The sequence below is a fragment of the Silene latifolia genome, chromosome 8 (assembly GCF_048544455.1).
Source record: "Silene latifolia isolate original U9 population chromosome 8, ASM4854445v1, whole genome shotgun sequence".
NCBI classification, from domain to species: Eukaryota; Viridiplantae; Streptophyta; class Magnoliopsida; order Caryophyllales; family Caryophyllaceae; genus Silene; species Silene latifolia.
The window spans coordinates 11,716,969-11,737,032 of record NC_133533.1 but is presented as its reverse complement, the minus strand read 5'-3'; the positions used below and the strand labels follow the sequence as shown (position 1 = coordinate 11,737,032).

The window sequence follows — 20,064 nt, the reverse complement described above, 5'->3', positions numbered from 1 at the left end:
CGGAGAAAGAAGCAACGGGGTACAGTCCATTCCACTTAGTCTACGGATCCGAAATGATCCCCGCTAATTGAAGCGGCGGTGCCGACATTCGTAACGGCCACCTTTAACCCGGTTGAAAATGAGGAAGGTCTGAAAGCCTCCCTAGACCTGGTCGAAGAAAGCCGAGATACAGCACGCCTCAACTTGGCAGTATACCAAAACCGAATGAGAAGAGCCTACAACCGAAGGGTCTACAAAAGGGACTTAAAAGTAGGAGATCTAGTCCTAAGAAAGTCGGCCGCCACCAACAAAGGGAACATTCATGGTAAATTGACGGCTAACTGGGAAGGTCCCTACAAAGTGGTTGAAGAAATGAGGCCGGGTACATACCGGCTGACAGACATGGAGGGTGTGCCTTTGATGAGCCATTGGAACACTGACAATCTCAGGAAATACTTTGTATAGCGGCGGAGGTGTCCAAGACAATTGTTGGCACCCCGACGCGTGTTTATATCTAATAAAGAATCATCCAAGTTTTCCATCAAAGTGTTTATCCCCTCCGTAGTCATATCGAGGTAGACGCCACGGCCCAAGCCGGGCAGTCACCCCAAGAAGTAGACGCCACGACATTCACTACCAGCGCAGTTGATGCTCGCGAAAGCGACCAACATGCCTTAGGAACGTATAAGTACAGTTGAGACGCAATTCTAGCCGCCTCGGCCAACCGAAGGCCTGGCAGAGGAAGCGATCAATATGTCTACAGATACGAACGCTGTCGAGCCGTAACCTCTAGCCGCCTCGGCCAACCGAAGGCTTGGCAGGGGACACAACGGTCGATACGCTAACATGTTTACAACGGCGGTTGGAAAACGCAAATCGGACGCCTCGGCCAGACCGAGAGTGAAAGAGGAAGCGACCAACATGCCAACATGTTTAAAAAACGTTAAACACAGTTGAGATACGCATTCTAACTGCCTCGGCCAGTCCGAAGGTAAAAACGAAAAAGCGCTCAATTAATAACGAAAGAAGACAAGTGAAGGATTGTGATCAAAGCCCCGGCCAAGCCGGGGGCCAATAAACAAACTTTACTGAAAATGATTACAAGGAGAATACAGACGACGACCGTCCCCATAGGGATAAGCCAAAACACAACCTACCAAAGTTTTACAAAATACAAGGAAAAGAAGAACAAAAGGTTACAGACATATCATTTGAAGCGCCAAAAGATGGCAGGGAGGAAAGGCTTAATAGTTGGCCCCGAACAAGTGAAACCTGAAACTATCCGAGATGCCGGGTGAACCGGTGACGACCGCCCGTCTCCCTATGCCTGTTGCTGCTTGCCATCAGCGACGTTAGCAGCATCGTCTTTGGTAGACGACCCAGAAGCTGTCTTGGCGGCTTGACCTCAGAAAGATCACCGTGCTCTCATTCTCTCAGCTTCCTCCTTGGCCGCCTTAGCCTTCTCAGCAAGGGCCGCCTTCTCCGCGGCCTCCTCTTCCTCTTTCTTCACCCTCGCCTCCTCAGCGGCCTTCGCCTCCGCGGCCTTCTCCTTAGCTTCGAGCTTGTCATCAAGCAGCTCGTCAAATTTTTGCCACGGAAAGGAGCCATCAAGAGGAAAGAGCTCCCCAATCACTTCCCTGGCGGCTTCTTCGGCCAGGTCCCGGTATTGGGCGCACATGTTGGGGAGGATAACGGTTTGGAGCGTCTCAATGTCCTCCTCCCTCTGGGCGATGATAGCATCCTTATTCCGGACCACCTTCCCCTGGGTCTGAAACATGGCCTTCCATTCGTCCCTCTTCTTAGCATTAAAGTCGGCGACTTTCTGAAGGTAGTCACGCCCCTCCAGCAGCTTCAGCCGCCGCAGCCTCGGCCTTGGCTCTCTCAGCGAGGACTGCCTTTTCAGCGTCCTCCCTAAGTTTTCTCTCAAGACGGACGCCTCTTGACCTCGGCCTTGGCCCTCTCGGCTTCCTTGTTCGCAGCGTCGAGTTCAAGCTCGAGCCGCTCGAGCGTGGAGCGGCTTCAGACCATGGCCTTTTCTTGCTCCACAATAAGAGCACCGACCGTATCAGCCCACTTCGATAGCATCCTGGCCAAACTCAGGCCCTCCGACCTAATCTGGACGGGGGTAGGCTTCGGTAAGGAGGAGACGACGGTGTCATTATTACCACCTGCCTGCGCAGATTGCTTCTCAGGACGCCGTTCAACATTGTGTCTGGTAGACGGCAGCGGTTGATCTACAAAGAATTCAATCAAAGCATCCGTGTCAACATACATGGACATACCAGAGAGCCTGTCATCAGGAACGCCTAAGAACCGGCTAAGTCTGAGCCACAGGATAGATCTGTACCAGGCTTGTCCTTCTTGGTCGGAGGACGCATTTCTTTGAAGGCCTCGGCAGCAGTAGCAGCAGTAGCGGCAGTAGAAGCAGAAGCATCAGCGGCGGTAGTAGGCTCTTTCCTCTTGCGGAAGAGAGGAGATTCCACTGCCAAGGTGACCACCTCCTCGGCGGTAATATCAACGACCTCCACCGTCTCTTTCTGGACTGAAGGGATGGGAGGTGGAACTGATGTCGACGCCGTCGCCGCCGAAAACTTTGTTTTCCGCGTTCGGCGCGGCATGTTACCAGCAACCTTCGCCTGGGCCGCCTTCACATCTAGGGCCTTCAGCTGCTGATCCATGAGATCATTTGGCGGCGGTCTGCGATCACGAGTCTGGGCCTTAGGATGCAAATTAACAACTGTCTTGTCCTTGGCAAGTCCCATTCTCCTAAGGATATCTTCGCATGTGTCCGGGCCGAAATGGTCTGCAAAGGGAACGAAGCAAGGGTTAAGTAGAAGAAATAAATAAAAGTTCAAATAACAGAAACATTAAAAGCAGAGATGGCCCTCACACCGACCCCACTCACCCCATTCGAGGGCCGGTATGAGGCCGACGTGGCAGAGCAGCTCATCCTGAAGAATGATCTGCGTCGGGGGCATCCATCCCTTCGGCGTCCCATTCTTCTCAGCCTCAAACAGCCTCATCGCCCGCTCCTCATCCGCATTAAGAGGGACCCTGCTGGCGTCCATCTTAAGCTTACTGCGGGAGACCCATTTGTCATGCTCCGCCTTACTCTCGCACCGCAAATTGACTTGGTCTTTGGAAGGACCGGGCGATGAATAATCCTCCAGGAACCTCAACGTACACCCACCGCGCCTTCCGGTCCTTGCGGGAAGAAAACTTATCAACGGAGACGTAACCCGGCTCCGTCGCACGCCTGTACCACCCAACGCGACCAGGGGCTGACGGCCGAAGGTGATGAAGCCGGCGGAATAAGTTAACCGTTGGGACCTCCCCCTTGAAAAGGCAGAGCCACACAAAGCCGACTATAGTCCTAATGGCCAACGGGTGCAGTTGGGCCACGGCGACGTTCATGGCTTTAATTATGGCCATAACGTGTTCATTCAGAGGAAACCGGAGCCCATACTCCAGGTGTCTGATGTACACGCCGATACAGCCCGGAGGAGGGCAACAGACCGCCTGACCTTCCCCAGGAATAACAATACTATACTCCCTGCCGAAGGAGAAGTGACGTTCGAAAAAGTCAGGACCAGAACAACTGGCAAACTTGTGGGTCCAAGCACGGTCGGCCGGACCTTACAAAGCGTCGCCGTGATCCATGATGTACGGCCTCTCCTCATTAGGACGAGTCCTTTCAACATCATCACCGTCATCATCATCATCATCATCATCCTCCCAATCCTCCCGTGAGCTTTTGGATCAACTTCGGGAGAAGGAGACCTAGGGCCCCCGGACCTTATCGGGATGGCGGCAGTGCCTCCTCCTCATCAAGGCGCGACGGGGAACCCCCCGGCGCAAGGTTACTAGGTCCGGCATCAGCAGAAGACATGTTCACAACAAAAACTTAACAATTAAAAGTTGGAAAATTTGTTTGTTTACCTTGAAGAAAAAATGCTACGCCGAAGTAACGATTCTGAAGATTAGAAGAGAAAGAAACCCTTGAAAATCCAAGAAAGAAAATTTTTTTGAGAAGTTGAACTTTGTGCGAAAATTAAAGGGCATACTACTCTATTTATAGAGCAAAGCCCACGAAGACGGACCAATCAGGGCAAAGCCCATGAAGCGTCAACCAATCAACAACGAGACACATGTCAAGCATGCAACCATGGGATGTCAATCGACAAACGATTTACAAAACTTCTCCAACACGCTCCTTGACGAATGCCAATGGACATATCTTCTTCAACATCACACCTCTTGGTATCTACTTGCCAAACGGACCGGCCGATTCAACCAAGCTTGGCAAAGACCTACGGGGGGCAATCAAAAGCACACGACACTCACAACCTCGGTCTCGGCCAGCACCACTTTCTTTTCCACATCTGATGTCCATTACACATCCATGTGGAGGGGGGATATGATACGGTACGGCCTAAGCAGAACCAAGCCGAGGTAGAAGAAGCCGGGGCAGAAAATGTGTTCTTGCGCAGAATACGCTCAACACTCATCGAAGGTCCATACCACGGCATAGACTACGTTGGGGGCAAATTGATGGGGCATATTCTCGCATTGGCCGACCGAGTCAACATATTGAGCAAGGTCAAAGATATCCACAAAAAGTCAACGACTTAGACGGCCCTAAACCGACGCGACACATTTTGTCTCTTGTGCCTCGGCTAGGACAACTAGCCACCGGGGGCACATATCCGCGTACTCATATCCAAGACCCCTCGGCATGGAGTCAACGGGGCCCGCCGACCCGCCATGGGTCCCTCAACCGAGGGTACATCGTCTTTCCACTTAGCCACTTGGCCACTACGTGACAAAAGGTGAAAGTCTATAAATACTCCTCAACTCTCATTGAGGAAAGGATACACAATCTAACCTAAACACCTCATAATCTGGTAATATCTTCCTTATCTCTCTACAATCTATATTTCGCCAAGTAACACACAACTTATCTCTTTAAGTTCACTGACTTAAGCGTCGGAGTGAGTACGCTCGGCCAAAACCGAGCCCTCAGTTTGTTCATCGCTTCAGGAGAGGCCGAGAGGAAGAACCAAGGCAAGGAAGGACATCCATTCACCAAGCTTGCGTGGTAAACAAACACTGCTCTGGAATTACACCCGGAACAAATACAAAGTATTTTTTTGAACAAAAATTAGATCAAACCCATCTTAGGTTGAGAAAGATTATTAGAACTGGTTCTCAATTTCCCAAGTTATCTTTTGTACACCGATTTTCAAATTGATGGAGTATTATTAGTCCTATTTTTATTTTTATTTGCTAACTCTTTATTTTATCTTTATATAATCAAATAATATAAACTTTGATCATTAATTTCTCCCTGTCAGACCAAAAATGAAATTTTATATATAATGTTGTTGTCAAAATGCATACGAAGTACTTTCGTAAAATAATAGTTGAAGGTTGTATCGACTCCATCCACAAGTCAAACGAGACTTATTCAGTGAAAAGACGGCGAATAACTTGCAAGTAATCAAGCCACAGGAATGAGGAATGAAATCAGATACACTTACGTATGCGTTACTAGTTGCTGAATACTTAACTTACAATGACAATGAATACAAATCTTGGCCATTACATAAGAACAATGAATATCCAAAACTGTCGAGACGACAGTAATAAACACCTACGCATTGAGCAATGAGAATACGCGCAACTGCGCAAGACATTTAACCATAAAAGAGTACTACTAAGTACGAACTACTAACATAACATCAGCGCACTAGACTCAATAACATCTGAAGTTTAAACCTCGTCTTCGGTCAGCTCATACTGCTTCATGAGCTTGGCACAGAAACTCATGGGTTCCGCCATCCAGAAACCCAAGTTGTTGGCGTAACGTTCACTGGAGACAATGCCATTGTTGCTTGTGAGGGTAACACGGGATCTGTCACGTCCAGGGTCAGCCAATTTGCATCTCCTGTGTGGGCTGCTGACTAAGATGGTGTCGCAAACATTGTTCTTCTGGTCCTTGTCGACGTAGATCTTGTATGTTCCGGTAGCATCAGTTACTGCATCATCCTCGTAGAGGACTTTCTGTGTGTTTCTTTCGCGGCATTGCAACTTCACCTTAGCACCTACAGTCACCACAAATTCACAGTTTAATTTCAGTAGATAAAGTTCTGGGTGACATTCTACAAACAGTCAGAAATGCACAAAGCCAATTCTAATGCTGACGGATTTCGCATCTAAACTCTAAAGCCTCATCACTCATCTTTCAACTCCAAACTAGTTTTATACCCGTGCAAATAATGCACGGGTCGTAATAGAATGCGCTATCATTAGATCATGAATATATAATTGAGCGTGATTAAGTGTTCAATAGTCAATACCATGACAATATAAATAGTCCACATTTGGAGATTCGAATATTTGATAAATATTAGATTGTAATATCAGATAATAAATAACCGTATTTTATTAGAATTATATGAACGATATTTGACATGTTAGACCTGTTGAATGTATGTAAATACTGCAACATTTTATGTAAATTGTGACATTTTAATTTATATTTTGACATAAGTAATTAAAATAAGAGTATGAGATAGAAATATGAACTGAGTTGAAAGAGAAAGGGTAATTAAATAGTAGAATATGAAACATGGAGGGCCCCATATAAGAACTCAACAACTACTCAGAAGCCAAGAAAAAACTTAGCTTTTATACTATGTAGATTTTAAATAACCGATGTAAGCATTCAGATCTATTTACAAAGTATAATGATTAAGCAAAATATATAAATATTTTGTATTCACTAACATATACTCGGAAAAATCTAATCTAATACGGAGTACTATTAAACTACTAGTAGTAAAATAGTCTAATACAGTCATCATCAAGTCAAACACATGTAAATTTAAATCTGAACTACACTAAAGAGAAAACTGTAACCTAAAATAAAACAAATCTGAATCACGTCACCGTATACCCTAGCCAATTTTTTAAGTTCACTTAGATTTGATTTATGGATTACAATCGGCTGCACCAGCAAATTTGTGACACTATAAATCCACATCACAAGACAAAATCTAGCCCCACGAGCACCTAGATCAACCGGTAAGGGCTTATTCTAGCTTAATTAGAGGTCTCGAGTTCAAATCCTATGAATACAACATTGTAAAAAGAAATAGGAGTAACGGATCTAAACACATAAACATCAAACTAAACAAATAAAAATAGAACCGTTACAAAAATGTAAAAAGAAACTAGCAGATCTAGTGAATAAGAACGATAAATAAATGACTGAGACGGAGAGAGTAAAAGCGAAGAGACCTTCAAGGTAAGTAGATGCGGGGGTTTCGAAACCGGCACGGCAAGGGTCACAGTAGACGCGACCACGGACGCAGAATTTGTGGTTGTTCTTCTGAACTGGTCTAGTTGCTAGTGCTAAAGCGGGTAGAATGCAGATAACCGCGATTAATAGAGATGAAATTTTCGCCATTGTTGGTTTATTTTCAAGGATAAGTATGGTTGAATGTTTGTGGAGTTTAATTAGAGTGATAGTTGTTGGAGTAGAGAGAAGTGAGTGACGGTGGAAGTGTGTGATTAAATAGGGTGTGAAACTGTGAATGTTGAAAATGAGTGAAACTGTGAATGGATTGGATTTGGATCTAGTGTGTGAAAGTGCACGGAAATTTAGTGTTTTGAGTCCAGATTTGATGTGGTCGAGATTTGTTTCAATTAGTCAACTCTTAAGTAATTACCTTCACTCCCGTCATTATTTTTTTTGTCACACAAATTCTCTTTCGTAACGGACATTTTTCGTCACATGCTTGTAACTTCTCATATAATGCAGGTGGAAAAGAGTTTATGAGACTTCACAAACTTTTAACCGTTACAAGAAGACTCATTGTTTCCAAATTAGTACTCCCTCCGTACCACACCAAAGGTAACGTTGGGAAAATTGGAGTATTTAAAAAAATTTGGAAAAAGTAAGGGTAAAGACGGAAAAAGTAGGTGGAGTATGTAATTGTGAGTTGGTAGGTGGGTATGTAATGACATGTTGTGTAAATATTCGTTTAAGTGAAATTTTAATTAAATAATTTTATTTTTGAAAATAAGGGTATCATTATCTTTAATGCATGGTTTTACTGGTTTAAGTTATTATTGTTTAGTGACTTCTTATTTTTTTGTAAAATTTAAAGTTACCATAAGATGTAACCGTGGTTATATCATTGTGATTACATTTAATAATAAATAATCATATATATTTGTCTGAAGTTTCAGAACAAAAATAGTTGTTTAAAACAAGAATTTACGGGGAAAAAAGAGATTGTAGGAGCTGATAACGGGATAAGTAGGGTGGGGAAGATGGGTTGGCAATTGTCGTTGTCGGTTACGGTGGATCACATTCTACTGTCTCCGTATGTTAGTTATTCCTTAATTATTTGTAATCTAGTGGGATACAGCTTTTTAGTCTTTAGGATTGTCATCATAATTCCACAAGAGGAAAGCAATGAGCCACGGGATTTCTTGCTTAACTTGAGTTAAGGTAGGTTGGACTACATGTCTACATTGGATTCGAATTGCAATATAACGGGTTCGGTCGGTTTTAGTTCATGTTGGGGAATTGTTGGATTATCAATTTATCATAAGGTGATATGTGAAATCGGCCTGGGTTGTTTATTATACGATTGAGTTATCAACATGAACTTTATGTTATGTTTCTTACTCTTACCATATATTTTGAACATTTATTTATTTTATTTTATAGGTTAAATACTTGAATATAGCCTTACATGCACTTATATTACTCTGTAGTTTTACGTTGAATATAGTCTTAGGTCCATTAATGTATTTAAGTACTAAAACTATCAAGTAATCCATTATTGGGTTCTCTGAACTTACATCGGTTTCATGTAGGCTCGTCTAGGAGAAATATGATTGGGTTATCAGTTTTTATATAACGTTTATTATACAAGCATAATTATAAATTGAGTTTTTTTAAAATGTGTCCTAAGGACACATGTTAATAACCTTAATATGGTAAGATTAATAATATATTCTCACTAATTATAATAACAATGACTTTATACTTGAATATCTCATGAGAATATGTTGTTAATGTTACCAAATTAATATTATTAACCTGTAAGACATATTTTAGAAAAATCCTTATAAATTTTATTTATTTAAATTACCAATGTCTACTAATAAAACTTGAAAATTCCAGCTTTAGTTTGTTTATTACATATAATTGGCAGCCCGTAATCATACAGTTTATGCTTAACGAAATAATTGTAAATGCTCTTAATACAATTATACTTCCGATTACCAAAATGAAAACCAAATTTTGCAAAATTTATCTTTGGCCAAGACAATATTTGGATTGTCATCACTTAGCTCTCCTCTTAAAAAATTAATTGGATCACTCAGCGACTATATTACGGTCCTCGACCCTGAACCGGGCCAACCTGAACCCTTTTGCTAGCTATACAAATTTAAAAGTACCCAAGATTCAAACATAGATATTCATCCATCAAATGTGACAAGGAATCTCTTATGTCTTCTCCTTTGAGGCTTACACACTTTAGATTTAATCCTAATAATCACCTGAACTCTTGTAGATCCCAAGGGTATAGTAGTAATTGACGAATCTACCCCTCTTTTACCCCCTAAAACTTGATCAACAAATGCCACACCTTGCTCCCTATGTACAACATTATTTGCTACAACAATTGCCCCTTTCGGATTAAGATGAATCCCCTCAAAAAACAAGCTTAATCGTTTTGGGTCGAAACCAAACTCCGTAACCACTACTACACAACCCTTGCATTTATGACGCTTTTTCGAGCATTTTTTGACGCTTTAAAGCGTCAATTTTTTGTTTATTGACGCTTTTACAAAGCGTCAATTTTTGGGGCGTCGTTATTTTTTGACGCTTTTTTGGGTCAACAAATATGACGCTTTTAAGCGTCTTTATGGACTATTGACGCTTTTAATTGTCAACAAAGTTGACGCTTTTATCCGTCTTCAGTGACTATTGACGTTTTTTTTGTCAATAAATTTGACGCTTTTAAACGTCTTCATGGACTATTGACGCTTTTAATTGTCAACAATTTTGACGCTTGTAAGCGTCTTCATTGATTATTGACTCTTTTATTTGTCGACCAATTTGACGCTTTTAAGCGTCTTCAGCGACTATTGATGCTTTTATGTGTCACTCGATGAGACAAAATTAGGCGTCAACTATTTATATATTGACACTTCTTATATCACGGTACAATTTTGGCTTTTTGATTACGTGATAAAATAATAGAAAATAATTAAATAGACCCATCTATAAGTAGTATAGTACTACTAGATATTACTAAATCATGGAAAAACATAATGCAATATATATAAAATGAAGTACCCGCGTGGTTTTATAAATGAGCATACGTTTGATACATATATCGTCTCCGTCACAAATACTATACTAGCATTGACAATTTAACTAATATAAACTAGTAAGTACTTTATAGTACGATAGAATTAATAATATCAAAAGAGACCCGTGCGATAGTAAAATCCAACATAAAGTTGTCCAAAATAATCGTAAAAAATGCTACGCAATTAGCTAGACAAGGACACTTAGTAGTTTGAATGTGGTAGGGGCTTCAATCATGTAGGCACAATGTTAAAGGGACTTCAATCAACATATGAAAGTGCATCTTCAATCAACATATGAAGGCGCATCGTCACCATCTGATGAATCTAAAACCTATAACGGTCCCTTTAATCAACATATGAAAGTGCATCTTCAATCAACATATGAAGGCGCATCGTCACCATCTGATGAATCTAAAACCTATAACGGGCAAAAAAAATAATTTATATAAATATATTTAATTAGTACATATACACTTCACAAAAATAACAACACACAATTTTCTTAGGCATTTAGCCGAACATTTGGAACACAATATAAGAAAATATATAAAACCGTCGAAATGGCCAAAACCAAGCAATTACAGAGGAGCAAACGCAAATCAGACAAAGCATAAAAGTACAAACGTAAAGCAAAAAATGATACCAAAAAAACCGAGAGGTAAACAGGGAATTGAAATATGGCAAAAACCGATAGCTCAACAAACAAAGACACTGGCAGTAGGAATGTTAGCTTGAAAAGCCATCAAATTGAGATACCCAATTCATCAATGAAGTTAACAAGTCCAACAATAGTCCAGCAATGTATTTTTCATGAAAAACGATTATCCACAAATACAATCATCAGACCGAAACTTGACCAAATTAGACCGAAACTAGACCAAATTATACTCTTTAATTTCAAGAATTTGCTCCCGTAACTGAAAAGAAAAGGTAAAAGATCTGAGTATATCAAGCTTGTCTACAAAAGTTATAAATGATAAGAGGTAAATGTGAGAAAGTTGAAGAATAAAAAATCAGAGGGAAAACAATATACTCTGGCTAAGCAACATTACATCAACGAGTACTAGGAAAAGACCAAGTTCACAGTTAAGTTCTACACCAACAATAAACGTACTATGAATCTTCCAGTTTTATGATTGATAATGTTATAATGGAGACTTTAAACACCGATGAGAGCATAAGATAAGACGTGAAAAAGGTACGACAAACATGCTAAAATCAGATTATCAGAGCATTTTATATACAAACATTAGCACCTCATAATTCTAATCATTCAGAGTAGATTCTGTGCAAGCAAAGGATAGACACAATACAATTCTTCCATAGTTTATTTGTCTTTGATATGCGTATAACTAGGAGGACGAAGGCCTCAAAGGTATTTTATAATGGCAGAAAGCGGCTAACTCACAAAACATGTTTACATATTGTCATCTGGCAGACAACTATATGAAAAAGAACCTAAGAATAGACCTAGACCGTCTTAGCCATCATCCAATGGACCTCTTGCTTTTTTGTAAGCTTACCCTACATCATTATATGTCATTATTGATTGCCTTCACATTTGTAAACTTAGACAATAACATAAGATACACATCTACAAACTTGAAACATGAAATGCTAATTTCTATACTTATTCTGACATATATGGACACAATTTTTAGAGAACTTAAGTGTCTCTAAATGGTACCAATTTTTATGTAAGAATGTGAAATTGTTCCTGCCTACAATAAAAACGGGACAAACATAATATCATGAAAAAAAAATTACATACTAAGTAGACAGGTATTAGAAGTTATACAGCTATAAACTTACCGAAGAAAAATCTAAAATTGTATGCTCATATACAACTATAATCTTATTAATAGAGGCATCATCCCTTCATCTTTATTGTATGATATGTCATTTAACCTGAAACCAATAAAAAAGTTGGTGAATTATTCCTCATGTGAACATAAAACAATCGAGGTACCTACAAGTGAATGTGAGGAACCACTTATACACAAAACATCGATTAGTATTGACCCGACAACATTTTGATGCACCAAAAATACTCCAATGAAACGTTATTATGGAGTACCACCAGAGGTTCGGGATTATGGAAAAGATCTCTAAACTCGGCAACTACCGTAAGACACTAATAGGATAACACCCAAAAAGTATGGGTTTGTAGGAGTATACTTAATATTGTTCACACCTGTAATAAAAGCACATAGAAAATAAAATAAAGCAATGCAGCAAATGGCATTAACAGAAATAAAAGGTTCATCTATCAACTTAGACAAGGATGTATAAAAATTATCAAACGTAAATAGTTAAACGACGAAACTTGAGTGAAATATATTATAACTAATTTACTCATCATTGTGTTACTTAACCAAAACACCAATTCCGTTTTCCACCATCCTAAACTATCTCAAACCAACAAACCATAAAAGTTGATAGTTATGCTAGATTGACCACATTACACAAATTAATAGTCTGATTCTGCCATTAAAGTTAACTAGTTATGTCAACTACCTAATATTATAGAATTGACACCAAACATAGTTTTCAAATAAAGATGTTAATTTAGGGACCTAACCTGCCACCCCCACTGTTGTTGTAAAGCTGTAAATGATACTCCCTCCATCTAATCATTTATTTACCTTTCATAGTCTATGTGGGCACTATTTTAATGAAAGGTAAACAAATACTCCCTTTATCCCTGTCATTTATTGTCCTTTCCATATTGGGTATCTCAGTCAATTGTTGTCCTTTGTATTTTAAGAATGAACTTGATGAGCAATTTGATCATTCACACTCAATTTGTTCCACTTGTCATTTAATAATTGCCCTTCCTCTTTCCTTGGTCTTTGTGCCAAAACCAAAGGACAACAATTGACCGAAAAGGAGGGAGTAATTGGGAAGGATATAGTAGATGTAAACCTAAAGGACTGACAAGATGCACACAATACCTAAAATAGAGTTATAAAAACGAGAAAACACAATAAGCCTATGAACAGAATACGAATCTATAACGAAAACTAGTCTACAATATACAAAAGGAACTGATTCAATGAGCTCATTATTGGTATAACATTGGTAATCCAGCTAAACTTAGTATAACCATTGTATTAATCAGAGACTGAAATAACCAGATCATCATGTTTTGAAAATTAACGTAGGTAAATTTTGAAGTGCTACCAACACCATTGACGGTCAAGTAAGAAATCAACCTGCGCTTCAACATCGTCAAACTAAACAACAAGCTAAGATGTAATAACATGAGCATAACAGTCCTGGCATTTAACACCATGTATGGCCAATATAGTGGCAGGCCCTGTCACTTATAGAAGATATATGGAGTACGAAATAGTAAGAACAATGAAAAGAAAGAGCAATGGTACATTATAAGATTAAAGGATAAGATGATGTTAAAGAGAAACAAAAATCCTTAACTAAGACTATAGCATCATCATATAATCTAAAAAGGTGTTTGAATGTTTGATCATTTTTAAATATTATCTATATTTGAGATAAGACAACTAACAAAAATCGAATAACCCTAAAATATAGTCTGTGTCAAATGTTCACAGCAAGTTTTGACAATAAACTTCTGTACAAATTAGTGGCTGATTATAGGGAATAAACAAACAAGTAAATGTGCCTGAAAACTTATTTGTGGCTGATTATAGGGAATGAGTACATGGTAATTGGTATAGATGAATCAGAAGTTGAGTGGTTGTAGAAGATGGGATGCAGTTCTTAAGCAGATAGCTGGTAGTAAAAATTAGTTCAAACTAACTTGCGTCTTCACAAATTCGCCTATCTAGCAATTCTCCTATTCAGTCTTAAGCAGATAACTGGTAGTAAAAGTGAAATGAAAATATAAACCTTGCTAGCTGATAATCAATGGTACTAAATTACCAAAGTACCAGTTACAAAAGCATCATTTAGCAACAAAATTAGCAATTAGAAACCAGCAAAAAAAGCGAGCCTACACTACTACGAATTTGAACCTACACATTAACATGGATCAGGTCACGAAGAGGGTATTGCCCAAATCCGATTGATTAATTATATTCCCAAATCCGATTGATTAATTATAAATCGAATAGCAAAATAAAACAATTGATTGATTAGAGACGACTCCACAATTTCACAAATCATCGATTAATACACAAATTGCAGAAGAATACATAAAATTAAAACAAGAACAAATTAGAAAATAGAGCAGTATGTAGAATCGTACCTTCGATGTGTGATAGGCAAATCGTAACTTTGTGAATTGAAAAATCAGAATTAATTGGAAAATTTAGTCATCCTTGATGATGATCGAAGAACAAATTTCCAGGTTAGGGGGTTAGGGTTTTTTCTTTTTGGAAAATGACAAAATAAATGTATTGTATGGGTGCGTTATTAGCGGGGTTTTAGGTGAAATTTAGAAAAGTGCGTCTTCCAAAATGTTTTTAGGCGGTTTTCCAAAATAATAAATTGGAGGGTTAATTATGAGGTCGACACTCTATTAAAGCATCAATGCAAAAGCGTCATCAATGTAAGGGATTTGTAGTAGTGAACAACAAAATCTACATTCCGTAGATCCTTTATCTTCTCACACGGATCTCCCACCCTAAATTCAACCATATCACTCGCGTTATTGCCACCGCGATTAGGTAATTTTTCTTGGTTTGGTAGAATGCAAATGAGTTTGCCACCGGTTTGCTTGGCTGCCACGGCAAGTGCAGTAGTTAAGGGCGTTACGCCTTGTTTCGACGTTTTTGTCACGTGTACTATTAATTTGGCTTGATTTCCTGCTGCTAATGCTGAAATTAACTCCAACCCTTGCGGTTCGATGTGGTCTTGTTTTTTATCATGTAGTCTTTTGCTTCCATTATTGTTGATATTATTATTTGCTTTACACTGCAAGATAATTAGCAATCTTAATTAGAATAATAGAATAATAAAAAATTGTAAAATAATGTTTCACGATTAATACATCATAGTATCATACGTGTATGCTCTAAAAGGAGGGTGTAAGAAGATGGTGAAATCGAGCCGATTTGAGCTCAGACAGATAGATCTAAGTCCATATTGAGCTCGAGCTAGGGTTAAAGTTTGCCGGGTCCTATAAACTAGGACAAATACTTATTTGTGACGGGCATACCCGTCGCAAGCTAGATATTTAGTAGTGGAGCCAAGATTTTATAGTTAAGGAAAGAAAACAAATACAGAGTAATTAATGGTGAATGGTGAAGCCAGGATTTGAAGTCATCGTGGAAAAAATTTCAACCGGGACGAAAAGGTAATATTAATTACCAGGATTTGAAAATTTTAAATTAAAATTTCGAAATCTTCAAATGTTACGGGGTGCGAGCGCCTCTGCTAGCCCCTTTGCTTCACCACTAAAAGTAATACATTAAGCTTAAAGAATTAGAAATTTTTAACTAAAAGTTTAGAATTTCCATTGTCAACAAAAACAAGCGTCTCTGCTAACCCTCTCTCCCAGCTTGGCTCCGCCAATGTTTATTACTATCACTACGAGTATATGAAGGGGGTGAGGATTTACCATATGTAAAGTTTGCAAGTAAGCTTCAATGGCATTTTGAGGTGACCATTCCATATTATTGTTGCTATGTGTGTCAATGTTGATCAAAAGGGGATAGATAATAACGTAATACCTTGCTAATTATAGAATGTTATAAGACTCTTCTGCCTCGTCTTCCTTCTTATACGTATGTATGTGAAGACTATATTACAAAGTAGCCCAAAAAAGAAGGGACACTTGTCAAAAAATATGGGACACCGTTGCATGGCGGCAAAATCGTGGCACTAACTGCTCCATTTCATGTGAGACCATGCAGTACACTTTATGCTCTTTTAATTTCTTTGGAATTTATTATTACGTTTTTGTTTTTATAAAAAAATTACGTAAAGTCCAAATACTGTATACGTATTCAGCTACGTAGGGACACTTGTCAATGTAGTATTGCTTGATGTAGAACACGTGGGTGTTTGTTATTCTTCTGATTCATAGTAATACGGTCTACGGATTAGGTGTTTTTGTGAACTCAAAAAAAATTAAAAATGTTAGTATACTGGAAATGTTAAATCCCGCACACACTTTTACTCAATCCCGCACATTTTTACTTCTTATTCCGAAAATACCCCTCTCATTTCCTTTGGAGAGAGAAATCAAAAATCCCAAAAGATAAATTTCCCCAATACTACGGGACCATCCGATTGCAAATTTTGTCCATGGAATACAACACTGACTTGTTTTGGGATTGACTCACAATAACGATGACGATTAAGTGTACAAGGATCATTTACTTTGTAACTACAAAAATTCAAAGGCAGAATTGTGTTATTCGTGCAATTGGTGGGAATGCGTCTTTAAATTGTACGCCGACTACCGCTGCAACAGCCACCATCATACACCGACAACCGCCTACTACTCCGGCCAAACACCGATGACCGTCGAACCATACTCCGGCCATCTCTACGACCGCCAATTTATCGAACCCCTTCAACAACAACAAAAATCAAAACCCTAATTATAAATTTCCTTTTTCTTTAAAGAAACATTCATCACATCGAAGAAAAGACGTGTATTAATGAAATTGTTGGTAAAACGGCAAAATTACTTCTAATATGTCGAATTAAGATCCATGATTGACAAACTATTATTGAATTGGTTTAGTCTTGAGAGGGAGAGAAGAGAGAGAACTTTTTTTTTTTGATGGTAGAAAAGAGAAAACTTTTTTTAATTGTTTGTAAGAGGAAGGGTAAAATGGGAATGTTTGAGGCAAAATGTGAAGGATTGAGTAAAATCTTGTGCGGGATTTAACAAATACGATTAAAATTGGGTTGAATCAAATTGAGCAAGTGATTACTCCGTAATATTTGGGTAATGAAAGTGTTATTATCAATCTTAAAATAAATATTAAAATTGCGCGTATACAGAGTATAAAATACCGAGAAAAAGGGTATATATACAATAATTTTTTATAGGATCCCTCCATAGAGAAAATAGTGTTAAAATTTTAGTGACATTTCAACAATAATAACAAATTAACAATATTAGAGCCTTAATCCCAAAATGATTTTAGTGACATCTATAATCCTAAATTTAAAAGGATATTTCCAATGCTAAAAAATAAAATAAAATCCCAAGACATCGCAAGCAACGTAAAAAAAATAAAATTAAATTAAATCTCAAGACATCGCAAGCAGCGTAAATGCATCATGTTATTCATGTATCTCCGATTCACTTGCGCAATGCTATCTGAGTAGTACATGATGCATCTCACATTTCCCATACGCAATTGCTTGATGTAGGACACGTGGGACACTTGTCAACCTAGAATTGCTTGATGTAGGACACGTGGATGTGAGTATTCTTCTGATTCATATTACTCCGTACAAATGAAGTGACAGATTAATAACGATGTTTAAATTTTCAGTTTTTTCGGTAATGATAAAAAGGCTGTATTTAAGAACTAGATTACTTCTCAAAATGGAATTAAATTAGAAATTTATGACACAATTACGTGTAAATTGATGTCATTAATGCTTAATTTAAGTTTTTCTTTCCTTTTTAGTTACCTTAAATGCAACCCTTAGGATTGTATTTTGGGTTAATATCCGTATACTACCCTTTAATTGCAGGACTATAACGTAAATTTAAACATGCGATTATCGTCATAAAACATAAATACAAAAGAGAAACGATAAGGAACCAGAATTAACCTCGGGTCCTTTATAGTGCGGCGTAAAGAACAGAAATCAACAGAGATTTCCTCCTAATAGTTGCACCCAAGACTTGTCCGAGATATGCCCTTGTGCTAGATGGTGTTCTCCGATTGCCTTGCAATATTGGGAGAACTGATGTGAGTTTTCTTGAGATGTGAGATCTCGGTTTCTCTGAGAGAAGAATGCTCTTGAAACCCTAGTTTTCAGTAAAATCAATTGTCTAGGTCAAAAGGAGAGGAGCCTCTCCTTTTTTTTGTTTTACATTGAGAGCTTTAACGGGGGAGTGGGCTTGTCCACTTCCTCCTTATTAAACTCGTGGTCCGACAAATTTCGCTAAAATGTATATGACGCGGTAATTATAAATCGTCATCGGTTATCGGATATTAAAGCATCAACTAATAATACGGATTAGTTGAATTATTAATACGTGTCCGACAAAGACAATATTGTATAATTAAATTCAATATACATTAATTAAATATAAATCGCTTATATTTAATTTTACGAATTAACTGGTTAATTCGCCTTAGCCCATGATATTTAATCCGTATTAAATATAATATCTCAACATCACATATTTGACTAATTACTAGTCAAATAACTCGGACTAACTGGTTAGTCAAAATTGGCATCTACATGACAGTATTTTCATACCGTCACATCTCTCGAACGTATCCTATAGGTGTGACTTTTAGGGACCAGTTGATCACCGCCATCTGTATGACAATAACGTCAAACTTATCTAGCAAGCCAACCGTTATTGATAAACGTGGATCAGCTGATAATAATACCAAAGTATGCCCTTTGATCCTTTTAGAGGTTTATGAGTCCTTCGCACTAATCGTTAAGGACACCAACCCCAACAAGCTCCCACTTGTCCGTACAAGTGTATGTGCAATGACGTTATCCGCACTAACTGGAGGACACAAGCTCCAACAAACTCCCACTTGTCCGTACAAGTGTATGTGCGATAACCGATTCTCATATTCATTTAAAATCTCTCCCACTCAATGTAAAACAATTTGCAGATCCGGATCCGCAAAGGTCGTATTTTACAATCGATCTGTATCAAGAGTGGTTTCCCCGACTAGAGAGTAACTTAACTGATAAAACGAATCCGTATCCGAGCATGGCCATGCATTTCGATTCTGACTCCTCGAGTGGCCCGAGAAATATCGAGTACACGATAAAGGCTGAATATTTCCTTCAACTCGAACTCCTTCCGATCTAAGCACACGAGCATGAAATGACCAGAAAAAATCTACTTGGCCCCCGTTACGGATGACCGTGAGAAAGAAACCAAAGTCACCCAAAATCGGCCTTAGTCTCAAGAGACAGTCGATAGTCAAAAGAATCGACTCTTAGGATCACCATGGAGGTCCTATCCACGGCCAAGGCACCGAATGTTATAAAACATTTAGGACTCCACGTCGATGTCACAATTGTGTCCTACGAAATATCCGTATAAATCGCCTCTCTGATTGGTCAGTCAACCGGTTGACTTATGGCTCGTTGAACCCACCATCAACCAACGTCACAAAATAATTGCCAGAGTTATCGGCTCATGTGGGCAATTAAGGAAAAAAATATAATGTTCTTTCGATTCACTTTGTGGTGTTCAAAATTTGTCGTACAAATCCACATGAAAAACAAAATATATATAAAATATCAAAACGATGATGTCGTATAGAGTACAAGAGAGTATGAATCTGATCCATAAAAGAGTACTACAACTTAGGAACACGTTTGATTCCCATGGAATTAACATGCCCTTCATGCTTATCTTGTCGTAATGCTTTAGTGAGAGGATCTGCTATGTTATCATCTGTAGCAATCTTTTCTATCACTACTTCCTTTTGCTCCACGTAATCCCGGATTAGATGAGCTTTCCGTTGTACATGTCTAGATTTGTTGTTAGACTTTGGCTCCTTAGCTTGGAAGATGGCACCATTA

The 20,064-nt window shown here is 38.8% G+C and overlaps 1 protein-coding gene and 1 long non-coding RNA gene across 2 annotated transcripts; both read right to left on the bottom strand.

Moving 5' to 3' along the window:
• Positions 1 to 5,493: 5,493 nt before the first annotated feature.
• On the bottom strand, positions 5,494 to 7,632 carry LOC141596403 (major pollen allergen Lol p 11-like). Its single transcript, XM_074416546.1, has 2 exons — positions 7,282 to 7,632; positions 5,494 to 6,083 (listed from the first exon to the last, which is right to left on the bottom strand). The coding sequence occupies exons 1-2, from the start codon at positions 7,448 to 7,450 to the stop codon at positions 5,752 to 5,754; spliced, it is 501 nt and encodes a 166-aa protein (XP_074272647.1). The 5' UTR covers positions 7,451 to 7,632; the 3' UTR covers positions 5,494 to 5,751.
• A 2,718-nt stretch (positions 7,633 to 10,350) lies between these two features.
• On the bottom strand, positions 10,351 to 15,262 carry LOC141594117 (uncharacterized). The gene is made up of 3 exons (XR_012522010.1): positions 14,612 to 15,262; positions 12,193 to 12,288; positions 10,351 to 10,798 (listed from the first exon to the last, which is right to left on the bottom strand). It is a non-coding gene; the product is annotated as an uncharacterized LOC141594117 (long non-coding RNA).
• Positions 15,263 to 20,064: the final 4,802 nt, after the last annotated feature.